This window comes from Salvelinus sp. IW2-2015, linkage group LG18, assembly GCF_002910315.2.
Source record: "Salvelinus sp. IW2-2015 linkage group LG18, ASM291031v2, whole genome shotgun sequence".
Taxonomy (NCBI): Eukaryota; Metazoa; Chordata; class Actinopteri; order Salmoniformes; family Salmonidae; genus Salvelinus; species Salvelinus sp. IW2-2015.
Window position 1 is genome coordinate 22,830,232 of NC_036858.1, and position 14,173 is coordinate 22,844,404.

The 14,173-nt window shown below is 42.9% G+C and overlaps 1 protein-coding gene across 1 annotated transcript in view; it reads right to left on the reverse strand.

Moving 5' to 3' along the window:
* Positions 1-395: 395 nt before the first annotated feature.
* Positions 396-14,173, reverse strand: part of LOC111977695 (cadherin-23-like) — a 99,079-nt gene continuing 85,301 nt past the window's right edge. The window contains 3 exon segments of the mRNA XM_024007244.3: positions 396-1,595; positions 2,025-2,135; positions 2,324-2,455. Of these exon segments, the coding sequence (XP_023863012.2) occupies positions 1,251-1,595; positions 2,025-2,135; positions 2,324-2,455 (588 nt within the window). The 3' untranslated portion in view covers positions 396-1,250.

The following is a 14,173-nucleotide window of genomic DNA, read 5'->3' on the forward strand; positions in this document are numbered from 1 at the left end:
CATTCCCAAGGAATGTGTCTAGAACATTAATAATGAATATTCTGAGAACATGCTAACTACGTTCTGGGAAAGTTCTGTTTGACATTAAGGGAATGAAACAGTCTTTGCACATCACTGGAACAGTCCTATGAAAACATTAGGTAATGGCAGTGGTGGAAAAAGTACCCAATCGTCATACTTGAGTAAAAGTAAAGATACCTTAATAGAACATGACTCAAGTAAAAGTGAAAATCACCCAGCAACATCCTACTTGAGTAAAAGTCCAAAATAATTAGGTTTTAAATATAGTTAAGTATCAAAAGTAAATGTAATTGCTAAAATATACTTAATTACCAAAAGTAAAAGTCTAAATAATTTCAAATTCCTTACATTAAGCAAACCAGACGGCACCATTTTTTATTTATTTTTAATATGCGGATATCCAGGGGCACGCTCCAACACTCAGACATAATTTACAAATGAAGCATGTGTTTAGTGTCAGATCAGAGGCAGTAGGAATGACCAGGGATGTTCTCTTGATATAAGTGTGTGAATTAGACAATTTTCCTGTCCTGATAAGCATTCAAAATGTAATGTACTTTTGGGAGTCAGGGAGAATGTATGGAGTAAAAAATACATACTTTTACTTCACTACATTCCTAAAGAAAATTTAAAGTAATCAAAAATGTAAATAGTAAAGTACAGATATCCCCCAAAAACGACCTAAGTAGTACTTTCAAGTATTTTTACTTAAGTACTTTACACCACTGGGTAATGATCTAATGAGACTCTTAAGGGAATGTTCTCTAAAAGTGTGGGAATGTTGTTAGCTGGGCACCTGGATCTTAGATGAATGTGTAAGAGACCAAATAATGTCCTGCAAGAGACAAGCTGGCCATAATGTCCTATTTATCAAAATCTTTTATCTTAGTAGTCTTTCAGTTTGCTTTGCTATTTTATGTTCCAGGTCTTCGATTGACACAGGTCTATGCATTTGATCCACCATCAGGCATTAAACGAAATTAAAATCCCTTACACATGCCATCCATGGCTCACAAAGATCTTCACTGGTATTTGAAGCTCCCAGACTATACACTCCACCTCCTCCAACCCCTGGCCCCCTGCCCGCTTTCCCAAATCTCCCCTGGCTGTATACTGGTCACAGTGGTCAGTGTCTGACACTCAGTCTTTGAGGAGAGGATAGAGGAAGAGGCAGGGGGACAGGAGGACACTCCACTCAGTGGTGGATCTTCTCAGACCAGCGAGGCTAGTCATAACTCGGTGATCTCCAGCGGGCTCTCGGACAGTGTGTCATCGTTCTTGTTGTGGTGCAGCGGCGTGGACTTGGCRGACTCGGTACGGGCATTGCGCTCAGCGTACAGCCCACTGTCGGTGGCGTTAAGCGCCTCCATGGAGCGCGCCAGGGCCAGCTGGTTGTCCTCAGGCAGACTGTTGAGGTCAGAGGTCAGGAGCGTGCCCATGCTGCCGTGAACAACGTGCACGCCGTCGGGTCCCCTCATCTCCACGGGGAGCTTGTGTTTGAAGCGCAGCGTTCCCCAGCTGTCACCCATGCCCACTCGCTCATCCTCGTCATCATCCAGGTCACTCTGGATCAGCTGGGAGAGGAAAGAAGGTAGAGACATGGAAGAGAGGAATGGGCAGATTATATTATAGAGTAGTGGGTTGAAGGAAGTTGGGGGATAAGCAAAAAAGCAGCACCAATTGTCTCATTGAAATTAAGTAACATTGAAAGTCAGATGCAATAATGTTGAAAAGGTGCAGCAGTCAGTAAATTAGCCTGAAAGGAATTCTGAGGGGAAAAACAGCAGGTCGTTAGCAGTTAGCACTAGCAGTAAGTGGCAACATCCTATAGAGCAGTAGAGTGGGGTGGTAGTGGCCTACAGGAGTCATGCAAGCAGAGGCAGTGAGACGGAGAAGCGCCAGTGGGGGAAACAGAGGAGTGATATAGCGCCCTCCAATGGCGGTGGCAGGGAACAGGACAGCACACAGCAACAGGATTGGACCTGCTTCTTCTCACGTCCCACCTCTGTGACTGACGATTGGTCGCCTTGGCTGGTCGACTTGGTGACCAGTCTGGCTGCAAAGAGCTTTTTGAGCCTCAGGTAGTCGTCCAGAACCACATTGAGCAATGTGCCCTAATAGAACAGCAGTTAGGGTCACAATCACAGTCAATCAAAATCACATTTACCGTCCCAATATGTTTAGATTACCGCACAGCACCTCAAAACCAATGGTTGTTTTACAAGCAGAAATATTAGTTCCCAACAGGAATGTGTGGTCACTGCCACCTGAGAGGACATATGTGTGTTTGTGTGTCCCTTACCTTAACGGGCCCCTCCCTCATGATCTGGCCCAGCTTGGCGATGTTGTCATACTCCTGGATGGCTGCTCTCAGGTAACGGTCATCCTCAGGCTTTGCCTGAGGTTTGCGGTCCCCCCCCCCCCGAAATGTTCCCTGAAAGTTGTAAACACACAACACACACAACACACACCACACACACACACACACACACACACACACACACACAACACACACAACACACACACACACACACACACACACACACACACACACACAGTTCAGTGAAACACAAATACGAGAGACACTGAGAGATCCAGAGCTGACTTTGGCTGGGATTCAATCAAATGTGTACTGTACTGTCGACATGCAGGCAATTTCCATGATGTTCGCTGAGATCGCATACACAGTAAATGCTGTGGATGTCAACTCAAGTGTAGGTTACCTTTAAAAGTCAAGTGCAGTGCGCTTGTTGACAGTGATTTGATTGAATCCCTGCCTGAGGGTCACTCGGAGGGCAGAGCCATGATGACTAATTGGAGCTCATGTAAACCTGAGACAAATTTTGGTGTCATCTTCCTTAGGACTATATACAGCGGGGACTGTGAAGCAACACAAACATAGGCACAGACACATGCATACACACATACGATAACATACGCACTATACACACACGTACACATGGATTTTGTATTGTAGATATGTGGTAGTTGTCTGAGGGCACACAGTGTGTTGTGAAATCTGTTGTGAATGCATTCTAATGTTTTTAACTTCTTTAGGATAGGGGGCGGTATTTTGACGTCCGGATGAAAAGCTTGCCCAAAGTAAACAGATGCTAGGATATGCATATAATTAAGTTTCTAAAACTGTTGTCTGTGAGTAAAATAATGTCTGTGAGTATAACAGAACTTAAATGGCAGGCGAAACCCCGAGGACAAGCCATCCCCCCCCAAATAATTAATAATACCACTTATTTCAATGGCTTGCGAAATCGTGCCGGGTTGCAGTTCCTAGGTCTTCCACTAGATGTCAACAGTCTTTAGAAAGAGTTTCAGGCTGTTCTTTGGAAAAATGAGGGAGAAGAAGTAGTTTTTCAAAGGGCTCCCATTTTGTCTGTAGTGTTTCCATGCGCATGGCCGAGATAGCCCGTTCTTTTTGTTTATCTCCGGTAGAGACAATAACAATTCTTCGTCTTAATTTTTTTTGTTTATTTGCGTATTAGGGTACCTTAGGATTGATTATAAACGTTGATTGATTTGTTTGGATACGTTTATTGGTAACGTTTGGGATTCATTTTGACCGATGGAAACCGAGTGGATTATTGACTGAAGCACGCCAGCTAAACTGAGTTTTTATGGATATAAAGAAGGAATTTGTCGAACAAAAGGACCATTTGTAATGTAACTGAGACCTTTTGGAGTGCCAACAGAAGAAGATCTTCAAAGGTAAGGCATATATTATATCGCTATTTCTGACTTTCGTGTCGTAACCCATAGTTTGCTTTGTATGTTTTATGTTTTGGTTGGTCAGGGTGTGATCTGTGTGGGCATTCTATGTTGTATGTCTGGTTTGTCTATTTCTGTCTTTGGCCTGATATGGTTCTCAATCAGAGACAGGTGTTTTGCGTTGTCTCTGATTGGGAACCATATTTAGGTAGCCTGTTTTGTAGTGTGTTTTGTGGGTGATTGTTCCTGTTCGTGTGTTCATCTGGTCTGTGGTCACTAGTTCGGGACTGTAGCGTCTTCGGTTCTTTCTGTCAGTTTGTTGTTTTTGTTCGTTGTTTAAGTAGCCTATTAAAATATGGATTATCATCACGCTGCAGTTTGGTCCTCCTCTCTTTCACCCGAAGACAGACGTTACAGCTGGACGCTATCCTCAGATAATCGCATGGTTTGCTTTTGCCGTAAAGCCTTTTTGAAATCTAACACCTTGGCTGGATTAAAACAAGTTAAGCTTTATTTTGATGTATTGCACTTGTGATTTCATGAAAGTTGAATATTTATAGTAATTTAATTTGAATTTGGCGCTCTGCCATTTCACCGGATGTTGGCCAGGTGGGACGCTACCGTCCCACCTATCCCAAAGACGTTTTAAATTGTATAACTGCCTTAACTTTGCTGGACCCCAGGAAGGGAATCCATAGTAAATACAAATACAAATATACAGTGTTAGTAGCACAATACCTGGCTAGGCCAGAGGAGGGATTCACTGTGTATCATTTTTCTTGTGTAGTCCCAGCTAACAACAAACGCTTCCACAACTTTAGAGAACGTTCCCTTAAGAGTCTCATTAGGTTTTCATAGGAATGTTACAGTGACATATAAGGACTATTTCCAAGACTATTCCTTTAATGTAAAACAGGACTTACCCAGAACATGATTCAAATTTTCTCAGAATATTCAATATTAATGTTCTAGACATGTTTCATGGGAACATTGCAAGAACATTCCTGTGTCCAGTTTTCTGTGGGTTAGGAGAATATTCTATCAACGTCCCACCAAACATACACTGAACATGGTTGCCATTTTCTAAGAATATAAGATATTGATGTTCTTGACACGTTTCATGGGAACTTTGCAAGAACATTCCTGGTTATCAGACGTCACCTGATGGTCCCAAAGAAACAGTCTCGAAGAAAACACCAAATTGTTTATCATTGTACATCTCCCCTTGTTACTGTGGCCAGGCCCATTTTAGGCTCTGATTGGTGAACCACTGATCCATTCACAGCTCTTTGTTTGTTGGCGATTTTAGGGACATTCACACACAAACAATGTTTTTAACATAGTGTTTTCAACGTACACATTTGACATACATGATTACATTGTGCATGTTCATTTATACGATAATTATTATTCAGCATGCGCTCCCCTGGGATATGAACTCAGAACCTCTTGGTTCACAGCATTCCGAGCTTTCTGTTATGTCACCATGTCACCATTTAGTGTCAGTGTATTGATTTGATTGACTTATTTAAGCAATTTTAGGGCTTTTTGTATGATGTTGGTGGGGCATTAAAACCCTGTGTTAATGTTACGTCTGAATCACTATGGTCAATAAAATAGTTTTTCTTGACTACTTTTAATAACCTTTTCTCAATACAGGGGGTGCTGTTTCCACTTTGGAAAATATCGTCTCCAAATTAAACTGCCTCCTACTCAATTCTTGCTCGTACAATATGCATATTATTATTACTATTGGATAGAAAACAATCTCTAGTTTCTAAAACCGTTTGAATTATGTCTGTGGGTGAACCAGAACTCTTTCTACAGCGAAAATCATGACAGGACATGCGAAGCTCTGAAAAATAGTATCTGATCTCGGATCAGTTTTAAGCTCTGTGTATGCCCTATGGATCGAAATGAACTGCACCCGCCTTCCCCTGGATGTCAGTAACCAATGAGAAGTTGAATGGTGTCTCTAGGTGTTTCTCAGAGTTTATACAAGGGAATGGAGTGAGATGACCCTTCTTTTTGACGCTCGCCAGGACGCAAGGGAGAACATCAGAATCGCATGCTCAAAAGCTCTCGTTATTGATCAAAGATATATCCGTCTGTGATTTAATTCGATATAGGTGTTAGAAACATCATAACGAAGTTATTTGAAACCGATTTATATCAGTTTATGCGAGTATATTGCTATTTTTCGGAATTTCCTTAGTATTGCGTTTGAGGATTTGGGCATGTGTGTGCCGTGTAGCTATCGTTAGCTGCTAGTTCTGAAGTTGAGGAGGTCGTTTTACAACAAAGCAACGATTCTTTTGGACAAAGGACACATTGCCCAAGATACTGATGGAAGCTCGTCCAAAAGTAAGAGTCTATTTGATGATTTATTCCGTATTTATGTGGAAAAAATGTAAACGCAGTTGTCAGCCATTTTTGCGGCACTAGTCTGGCTGTAACTCACAATGTATGTCTAGTAACGTTAATTTAAAAATCTAAATCAGCGGTTGCATTAATAACCAATGCATCTTTCATTAGCTGTCCAACCTGTATTTTTTTTGTCATCTAATCGATAAATAATCGTAAAACATAGGTGCCTTTCCAAGATGGCGCCGGCCCGAATGCATGCCATGTTTGACAGATTACATTGCATAACCACGATTTGTGATGCTAAATATGCACATTTTCGAACAAACTCTATATGCATGTGTAATATTGATGTACAGGACTGTCATCTGAAGAATTCTGAGAAGGTTAGTGAAAATTAATATATTTGGTGGCGATAACGTTATCGCCCCTTGCCTTGATTAATGCTTGGTGCTGATGTAGCTCATGTGGGTATGCCCTAATATAACGATATATTGTGTTTTACGTGATTAAAAAAAAAAAAAGCTGAAATATTTCTGGATTCAACAAGATCTGTGTCTTTCGATTGCGTGTAGCTGGTATATTTCAGAAATGTTAGGAATGAGTATTTGGTAATCGACGTCGGTCACTCTGGTATATTATTCCGGCTGACTTCCAACGCTATCAGATTGCAGCTGCATGTCACACTGTGATTAGACCTGAAAAAATGCCACCATTTTTCTAAAAAACACATATCCTTACCGATAAATTATGTTATCAGACTGTCATCTTTATGAAGTTTTTCTGTGTTAGTGCCTATATATATTCTTTATTTAGATCGAATTAGTGATAAGCTACTGATTGCCAGGAAAAAAAATGGTGGAGAAAAAAAGTTGTGTCCTTTTGCTACGTCGGTTAGCTAATAGAAAATACCATATGTGTCTTCCCTGTTAAAAACTAGAATCTGAAAATATTGCTCTGGAATTCACAAGAACTTGTCTTTCAATGTGCTGTAGCTGTGTATTTGTTCAGAAATGTTTAGGATGAGTATTGTAATGACGTCGGTCTCTGTACTTATTCCGGCTGCTCCAACGCTATTTCAGATTGACAGCTGCAATGTTACAACTGTGATTTTAACCTGAAAAAATGCCACTTTTTCTAAAAAAAACATATCCCTGTACCATAAATATGTTATCAAGACTTTCATCTTATTGAAGTTGTTTCTTAGGTTAAGTGGCTCATTATATCTTTATTTAGTCAAATTAATGATGAAGCATACTGATGGAGTAAAAAAACTGGTTGCGAGTAAAAAAAAGTGGTGTCTTTTGCTAACGTGGTTAGCTAATAGATTTACATATTGTGTCTTCCCTGTCTTAAAACATTTTAAAAATCAGAAATGATGGCTTGATTCACAAGATCTGTATTCTTTCATCTGGTTGTCTTGGACTTTGATTAATGATAATTAGATGCCCAAGCTAGTATTACTTGTGACGCTATGCTAAGGCTATGCCTAGAGTGTCAGCTGTTATCTACTGTGGGGGTTGCCTCCCGGAGTCCGGTGATGGGGTACCAGAAGAAGTTTTAACAGAGCTTGAGATTTACTATCAAGTGCATTCACCTATATGTGCTTATACCCTACATATCCGTAGTATCAAGATCTGCCTAGAAAGAAGGATTTAGGGTGTTGCCTTCTCAACGTGTCTAACTAATACGGCCAATAAGCATATACCCTAGGATATCCTTTATTGGGCATAGTGGATAGTGGCATTTCGTCCACTTGGTTGGAGACCTGCTAGGGGGAGTCCACGACTACTTCGTCACGTTCTAAGCGGCTATAATCGTTGTGTCATTATTTGGCAATAGATACAACACCCCTACTGAACAAAATTTTAAAACAGTTCTTCTATTGGAAATAGTCATCTGTAGGATTGCCACTTAAATTGAAATTATTACCACATTTCACTATCTTATAAACTGGTCAGTAAGTTATTAATTCTATTATAGTTAGGCATCTCTTACATCGTCTTCTTGAAATCCACAACCACATAGCCGTCAGATTACTTATTCATTTAAAAATTAAAAAGGATTGTAGCAACTGCAGCTTGCCCCTTTAAATATACTGTATATCATGTGATTTGTCCCACGTGATTACCATTGTCCACATTAAAACCAGGTGATGGATCTTTGTGTTGTGTATTGTTTTGGTATAACTGGTGATAGGTTTGGATTTATGAACTTTAAAGGTTTAAAGGTTAATCATTAGTTGTAATAGAGAAATGAAGGGTGCCATAACCATTAACCTCTAGTGTAGCCCCTCGGCTATCTGTAGGAGGAAAGTATATGGTGGGGGCAATTAAGCTTGGAATGTACTGAGTGTAGGGAAAGCAATCACATGTGGCAGGCATTGATAAGGGGAGAGAGCCATGGATTAGTGATGAAGGGGGGTCGAGATCAGGTCAGGTCACGTTAAGGAAGAAATAAAAGTTTATGGCCCGTATCACTTAGTGTCCTGCCTAGCAGTAAGATACAATATTTGTTCAGATGTGTAGGAGGAGACTCAGCCTAGAAGGAAGGGTTAAATATCAGTGCTTGTGTGAAAAGGTTCTTGTCTAATGCATTGTCTAATGCAGCTGTATTGATCCTCTGGGAAGAATACACTTGCTTTAAGCTTTCATAGTGTCCGTCAAGTTTTTACTCTGAAAATTAGAACCTAACACTGGCAACATCATTGCTTAAATGGCAAATGAGAGAAAGTATGTTACTGTTAATATACACATTTCTAATATTCTGAGAATATGGCAACCATGTTCTAGGTATTGTGTGTTTCTATCAGAATCAACTCTACAATTACATACATTTACATTTTAGTCACTTAGCTTTTATCCAGCTTTTATCTTAGGTAGTGCATTCATCTTAAGATAGCGAGGTCAGACAACCACATATCACAGTCATTGTAAGTACATTTTTTCTCAATAAAGAAGTTATCAGCAAAGTCAGTGCTAGTTGTAAAAGACCAGTGCAAGGTCATCTAATGCGCAATTGCATCCTTTCCCGCTATTCATTCATTTTGATGCAGCCCATCCTCTTATCTGATTATCAAATCAAATGTTATTTGTTACATGCTTCGTAAACAACAGTGAAATGCTTACTTACTGGCCCTTCCCAGCAATGCAGAGAGAAAAATAATAAAACAAGGAATAAATACACAATGATTAACGACTACATACACGGGGTACCAGTACCGAGTTGATGAGCAGGGGTACGAGGTAATTGAGGTAGATATGTACATATACAGTAGATAGGGGTAAAGTGTCTAGTCAACAGGATAGATAATAAACAGTAGCAAGCAGCGTGATGAGCCAAAAGAGTGCAAAAAGGGTCAATGCAGATGCAATGCAGTCTGGGTAGCTATTTGCATAACTATTTGGCAGTCTTATGGCTTGGGGGTAGAAGCTGTTCAGGGCCCTGTTGGTTCCAGACTTGGTTTATCGGTACCCCTTGCCGTGAGGTAGCAGAGAGAACAGTCTATGACTGGGATGGCTGGAGTCTTTGACAATTCTTAGGGCCTTCCTCTGACACCAGCTGGAATAGAGGTCCTGGATGGCAGGGAGCTCTGCCCCAATGATGTACTGGGCCATATGCACTACCTTCTGTAGCGTTTGCAGTCGGATGCCAAGCAGTTGCCATACCAAATGGCGATGCAGCCAGTCACGATGCTCTGAATGGTGCAGCTGTGGAACATTTCAGCCTACCGGGGAGGAAGAGGTGTTGTCTTGCCTTCTTCACAACTGTGTTGGTGTGTGTGGACCATGTTAATTCCTTGGTGATGTGTCCCCTGAGAAATTTGAAGCTTTCAACACGCTCCACTACAGCCCTGTCGATGTGGATGGGGGCGTGCTCTGCCCTCCATTTCCTGTAGTCCACGATCAGCTCCTTTGTCTTGCTGACGTTGATGACCTGGCACCACACTGCCAGGTCACTGACATCCTCCCTATAGGCTGTTTTATTGTCGTTGGGGATCAGGCCTGCCATTGTTGTGTTGTCAGTAAACTTATGTTCAGTCCCAGGGTCCTGAGCTTACTGATGAGCTTCGAGGGTACTATTGTGTTGAATGGTGAGCTGTAGTCGATGAAAAGCATTCTCACATAGGTGTTCCTCTTGTCCAGGTGGGAGAGTGCAGTAGAGATTGCATGTGGATCTGATGGGGCGGTATGTGGATCTGTTGGGGCGGTATGTGAATTGGAGTGGGTCCAGGGTGTCTGGGATGATGGCCTTTTAAATAATTTCATGGCTACAGATGGCCCGTCGTCGGAGGTTCCGGACTGTGGCCCGTCGTCGGAGGTTCCGGACTGTGGCCCGTCGTCGGAGGTTCCGGACTGTGGCCCGTCGCCGGAGGTTCGGACTGTGGGCCCGTCGATGGAGTTTCGCGGACCTGTGGCCCGTCGTTGGGGTTCCGGACTGTGGCCCGTCGTTGGAGGTTCCGGACTGGTGCCCGTCGTGAGGTTCCGGACTGTGGCCCGTCGTTGGAGGTTCCGGACTGTGGCCCGTCGTTGGAGGTTCCGGACTGTGGCCCGTCGTTGGAGTTCCGGACTGTGGCCCGTCGTTGGAGGTTCCGGACTGGTGGCCGTCGTTGGAGGTTCCGGACTGGGAACTGTCGCCGTTAAGCTCTGGACTGGGTACTGTCGCCGTTAAGCTCTGGACTGGGTACTGTCGCCGGAAGCTCTGGACTGGGAACTGTCGCCGGATGCTTTGGACTGGGAACTGTCGCCGGAAGCTCTGGACTGGGAACTGTCGTCGGAAGCTCTGGACTGTGAAAGCGCACTGGAAGCCTGATGCGTGGTGCCGGAACTGTTGGTACCGGGCTGAGGACACGCACCTCAGGGCGAGTGTAGGGAAGAGGCACAGGCCGTACTGGACTGTGGAAGTGCACTTGAGGCCTGATGCCTGGTGCCGGAACTGGTGGGACCGGGCTGAGGACACGCACCTCAGGGCGAGTGCGGGGAAGAGGCACAGGCCGTTCTGGACTGTGGAGGCGCACTAGAGGTCTGATGCGTGGTGCCGGCACTGGTGGTACCGGGCTGGGGACAAGCACCTCAGGGCAAGTGCAGAGAGGAGGCACAGGACGTACTGGACTGTGGAGGCACAATGCGTCCTGGCTGGATGCTCACTTGAGCCCGGCAAGTGCGGGGCGCTAGCACAGGACACACTGGGCTGTGCAGACGCACCGAAGACACAGTACGCAGAGCCGGCGCAGGATATCCTGGTCCAAGGAGGTGTACTGGAGACCAGGAGCGCTGAGCCGGCACCATCCGTCCTGGCTGGATGCCCATTCTAGCCCGGCAAATGTGAGGAGCTGGAATAGAGCGCACCGGGCTATGACTGCGAACTGGAGACACCGTGACGCTAATATGAATAGTGCAGACAGGCAACTAAACATAGAACAAGAACCCACGAACACAAAAGGGAAAATGGCTACCTAAATATGATTTTCAATCAGAGACAACGATAAACAGCTGCCTCTGATTGGGAACCACATCAGGCCACCATACACATACAAATACCTAGACCTACAAAACCCCTAGAACTACAAAAACCCTAGACAATACAAAAACTAGCATACCCACCCTCATCTCACCCTGACCTAWCCAAAATTTAAAGAAAACATAGATATCTAACGTCAGAGCGTGACAAGCACAAGCATTTTTTTATGTAATGTAGTACAAATATAAAAATATGTTTGTCATTTATGTTGATTTATATTGTTAGCGGTTAACTATTATCTGACTATACGTTTTGATAAAAAAAATAATAAACATTTGTAAAAGTTGGCTGTTCAAAAAGCTACCATTTTCATAGAATGACCCAGATGTGGTAAACTCCGCAATGTAATCGGATGGATCCTGGAACATATTCCAGTCTGTGCAAGTGAAACAGTCCTGTAGCTTAGCATCTGCTTCATCGGACCACTTCCGTATTAAGCGTGTCACTGGTACTTCCTGTTTGAGTTTTTGCTTGTAAGCAGGAATCAGGAAGATAGAGTTATGGTCATATTTGCGAAAGGGATTGTGAGGGAGAGCCTTGTATGCGTTTCTGTGTGTAGAGTAAAAGTCATCTCTAATTGCGTCGCCTCTAGTTGTACAAGTGACATGCTGGTAAAAAATGAAGTAAAACTAATTTCAGTTACCCTGCAATAAAATCACTGGCCACAAGAAGCGCCTTTTCTTGTTTGCTTATGGTCCTATACAGCTAGTTGAGTGCGGTGTTAGTGCCAGCATAGGTTTGTGGTGGTAAATAGACAGCTACGAAAAATATAGATGAAAACTCTCTTGGTAAATAGTATGGCCTGGAGCTTATCATGAGGTATTCTGATGTATATTATCCATGTCCTCGTTGAGCCATGATTCCAAGAAACATCGGATATTACAGTTCTTCAGGTCCCATTGATAGCATGGAATAGCTCGAATGGAGATCGTCCAGTTTTTTCTCTAGTGACTGTAAGTTCTCCGACAGAACGGAGGGTAAAGGCGGTTTATTTGCATGCCAACTCGTCAGGATGCCGGTTCGTATGCCTCTTTTGCGCCGTCACTTCCTCTTTTGAGTCCCGGGGATTAGGGCCTGGTCTGAAGTAAGCAGAACGTCCAGAGCTGCCGACTCCTTGAAGTATAAATTGTCATCCAAATCGAGGTTAGTGATCGCTGTTCGGATCTCCAGAAGCTGTTTTCGGTCATAGGAAATTATGGTGGAGACATTATGTACAAAAAAAGTTAAGATCAGTGTAAAAAAACACACAAAATAGCAGAATTGGTCAGGAGCCCGTCAAATGGCTGCTATCCACTGCACCACCATCTTATCAGCAGTAACAGATGCTATAACTTTGGCAAATGTATTTCACATTATCAGGGGTACTGCAGCTCTTCCAGAACCCTTCGCATGGCTATGATTCTATAAGGAAATAAATGAAGTGCAACACTGGAGAGATGAGAGTTGCAGGCTCATGTCTATTAGAGCAGAGAGAGATCACAGAAAGAAAGTGAATCTCATTGTAGTTCTGTGAGAGATACGGTCGTGCTTCTCACACAACCACGGCTACGCGTTGGTCTCAAATATTATAACTTTTACACTGCAAAAAGTGAAAATAATTTTTCATGCCACAAGAGATACCGGATCCGTCCAAATAGGTTACGGAACGAAACAGTCCAAAACAGACACTGGATGTACAATGTAATATTGTATGTCAAATATGTACATTCAAAACACTCTGTTAAAAGCACTGTGTCTGTCCCAGTGGTTCACCAATCAGGGCCTTGATGGGCTCGGCAACAGTAACACGGTGTGATGTTGTAATGACACCATTTTTTAGGGGGAGAACGTTTCTTTAGGACCATCAGCTGATGTCCTGAGAACTGATGGTGGGACGTTGATAGAATATTCTAGCCTCCTGATCTCGCGAGCTTACATTCTGTTTCACTACATGGATACAGTCTGGCCACGACCAGATTGAAACCGTTTGAGCCCCTCCACCTCCTTCCACCATACGGCCAGACCAATCAGGGTCCTCTGATAATCTGTGGGGGTGGTTTCATTGATGACCACAATGAGAAGCACCTGTAGTCGAAGTCGAAAATCATAATAACAATGGCTGCTCTTGGGGAGGTTGGGCATAACTGGAGGGCATAACRTAATTGAAAGAATAGCAAATAACTGCATTGAAGGCTTTTCTCAGGAAAAATATGTTTTCGTTATTTTCCGGACAGGGAGCTTGATTTACCAGCTAGCTCCGCTGGTAGTCAAGAAAATGGAACATATCGAGTTGGTCGCCCTACATAACTATGGATGTTATCGTTATACTTTCTATTCTAGACTATGTTGGATTAACAATTTAGTGTATGCTTTCACAAACACCCCAGTAAAAAAAAAAACACAGCTGTGTGTCTAATATTTTCAAAAACATTAGATATGACACAGGTTTTCCTTTGAGAACTTTCCCAAACTTTAGGCTATTGTAATAGCTATTATTACTGATTTCATTAGTGCATGTATTTGTCTTTCACATACACTTGTTTTGGTGAGGACAGCATCAGTGCCT